Source organism: Vollenhovia emeryi, unplaced genomic scaffold, assembly GCF_000949405.1.
Source record: "Vollenhovia emeryi isolate VEMERY1.0 unplaced genomic scaffold, V.emery_V1.0 DF939241.1, whole genome shotgun sequence".
Lineage (NCBI taxonomy): Eukaryota > Metazoa > Arthropoda > Insecta > Hymenoptera > Formicidae > Vollenhovia > Vollenhovia emeryi.
Genome location: NW_011967125.1, coordinates 275362 through 277488, shown reverse-complemented (window position 1 = coordinate 277488; position 2127 = coordinate 275362). Strand labels below are relative to the sequence as shown.

The window sequence follows — 2127 nt, the reverse complement described above, 5'->3', positions numbered from 1 at the left end:
GCACTTTTGTTGTTTAGTTTATTGAACATATATTGCATATTTGATATGTAATAGTTACCCAGCTTATAAAGATTAATTATATTTTTATTGCATTTGAAATTTTTGTATCATGTAACATCGCAAATTTACGCGAATTTATTTGATATTTACCTGTTACGTATCATGATTTTATTTAATATATATTATACATTGCAGTGAATTCTATTTATGAAGATATTTACATGAAAGTAATGGAAATGTAGCCTTATTGCTAGAAAGTTCTATAAAAATAATATTGTGATTTAAATCTTTGTCTTTATTGCACACATGCATTATTTTATTTTACATCATAACTTCATACAAATTTTAATTCTTTACACTCATAATTTTTGCAATCATAATATACTGTAATGATTCAGCCTAAGATAACATGATTAAATATACTAATAATAACTGTTAAAAAATTGCTAGATGTAATTAAATAGACGGTAGTGCAATTGCTTTATTATTGACGTGACAGCGCGATAAACAGGCCTCCTTGTTTTTAGTTACGTTACCCCAAAATGGTCTTGGTGTTATACGATTATCCTTGGTACTTTTGATGCCAGATGCTATTGCACGCAAAAGTATTTTATTAATACAATAATGAGGATAATTTCTTTCATCTTTTTTTTTTACCTGACTTCCAAGGCGGAAACACTTGCAGCTGATTTTCCACCGAGAGAGATCCAGGAGTAATTGTTATAGACAAATGCGGTCCAGGAGGCTGAAAAATTGCTCTCGAAATAGATCTTTTGAAGGCTGGTGGCAAGTTGAGAGAACCTACGATAAATTTTGTATCTACAACTTTTGTTCTTATCTAAATAGAAAATTCATTAGCATACTTGTTATATCATCTCCTAATGGGACTTTAGTTGCGTTTCTTGTACGACGATTGTGTTTCTCCATTTTAAATCTTTTCATAAAACTTCGACAAACGTCAGTTACAATTTTCCCATCGAGATTAGCTGTACGTAAAGTAACCTGATAATTGAGTAATAAACACAAATAATAGCTGGCAAAGAATAACTTATATAACATTACCTAGCAAAACGCTGTTTGCAATCAGATTTTCCTTATATCTGTAAGACCAGGTAACGGGATTACCTTGTAAAGACAGATCTTTCAAAGAGGTCAATGTACTTATTGCTGCACTTAAATCGCCCACGTTATCGATGAGATTATTTTTTGCATCCAACGTATGTAATTCTTGAAATCCTATTAAATTTCTTAAGGACGTCATTTTGTTATCGGAAATATTAAGAACTTTTAGTGACATCTAAGAGAAAAAAATGTTCATAATAAACACAAATCTCGAGGATTAATCTATATAACGAAAGAGTCTCTTTGAGATTTAAATAACATTTACGGATAAAGTGAAAGCGCTGCGTGGCTCAAAGCATAGCGATTCACCGAGTGGTATCCTTTGACTCTCGATATGTAACTCTTGTAATTTCTTTGTATTTTGCAATCCTTCAATTACAATAATATTATTGTGTCCTAAATATAACTTTTGGAGGTTTTGCAGAGATTCTAAATTTTCCATTTTTGTTATAGCATTATGTTGTAGATACAGGTGTGTCAAATTACATGCAAAATGTAGATTCTTTATTTTTGATATATTATTATTCTGAAGATATAGGACTTTTAAACTTGTATAAATAGCAATGTTACCCTGTATAAAAAATTTAATGTTATATACACCAAAATTAAATTACATAAATTTATTAAATCGATATAGCTTACAATACTGCTGATAAACATGTCATTCATATGTAGATGAGTCAACTTCCACAATTCATCTTTTTTTATTGTTTTACTGAGTGATTTACTACTTAGTATTTGAGAATATTTCCTTTCAACGATGTCTGTTGTCAATTTCACCATGATTGCAAGATAAATATGAATCAAGAACGTGTAACAACCACAGACTTCTATAGAAGTCTGTGGTAACAAGCGGTCTGCAAAGATCACCAAGTTTCATTGATCAAACGCAGAACGTAACGACGATACGAAATATCACAGGTAAAATTAGTTTCACGCTGCAACTTCATGCGCAAAGCAAGATAATATAAAAAATTGTATTTCTTCTATAGTATACAATTACAA

The 2127-nt window shown here is 30.2% G+C and overlaps 1 protein-coding gene across 1 annotated transcript; it reads right to left on the bottom strand.

Moving 5' to 3' along the window:
• Positions 1–326: 326 nt before the first annotated feature.
• LOC105560127 (protein phosphatase 1 regulatory subunit 42-like) lies at positions 327–1920 on the bottom strand. The gene is made up of 6 exons (XM_012008962.1): positions 1765–1920; positions 1388–1693; positions 1063–1297; positions 864–986; positions 658–801; positions 327–590 (listed from the first exon to the last, which is right to left on the bottom strand). The coding sequence occupies exons 1-6, from the start codon at positions 1903–1905 to the stop codon at positions 457–459; spliced, it is 1083 nt and encodes a 360-aa protein (XP_011864352.1). The 5' UTR covers positions 1906–1920; the 3' UTR covers positions 327–456.
• Positions 1921–2127: the final 207 nt, after the last annotated feature.

Excerpts from the sequence above, each read along its gene's own strand:
- LOC105560127 (XM_012008962.1), bottom strand. The coding sequence starts at position 1,905 with ATGGTGAAATTGACAACAGACATCGTTGAAAGGAAATATTCTCAAATA. Across the intron at positions 1,694-1,764 it reads ACATGTTTATCAGCAGTATT|GGTAACATTGCTATTTATAC; the intron begins GTAAGCTATATC and ends TTTTTTATACAG. Across the intron at positions 987-1,062 it reads TGCAAACAGCGTTTTGCTAG|CTAATCTCGATGGGAAAATT; the intron begins GTAATGTTATAT and ends CTTTACGTACAG.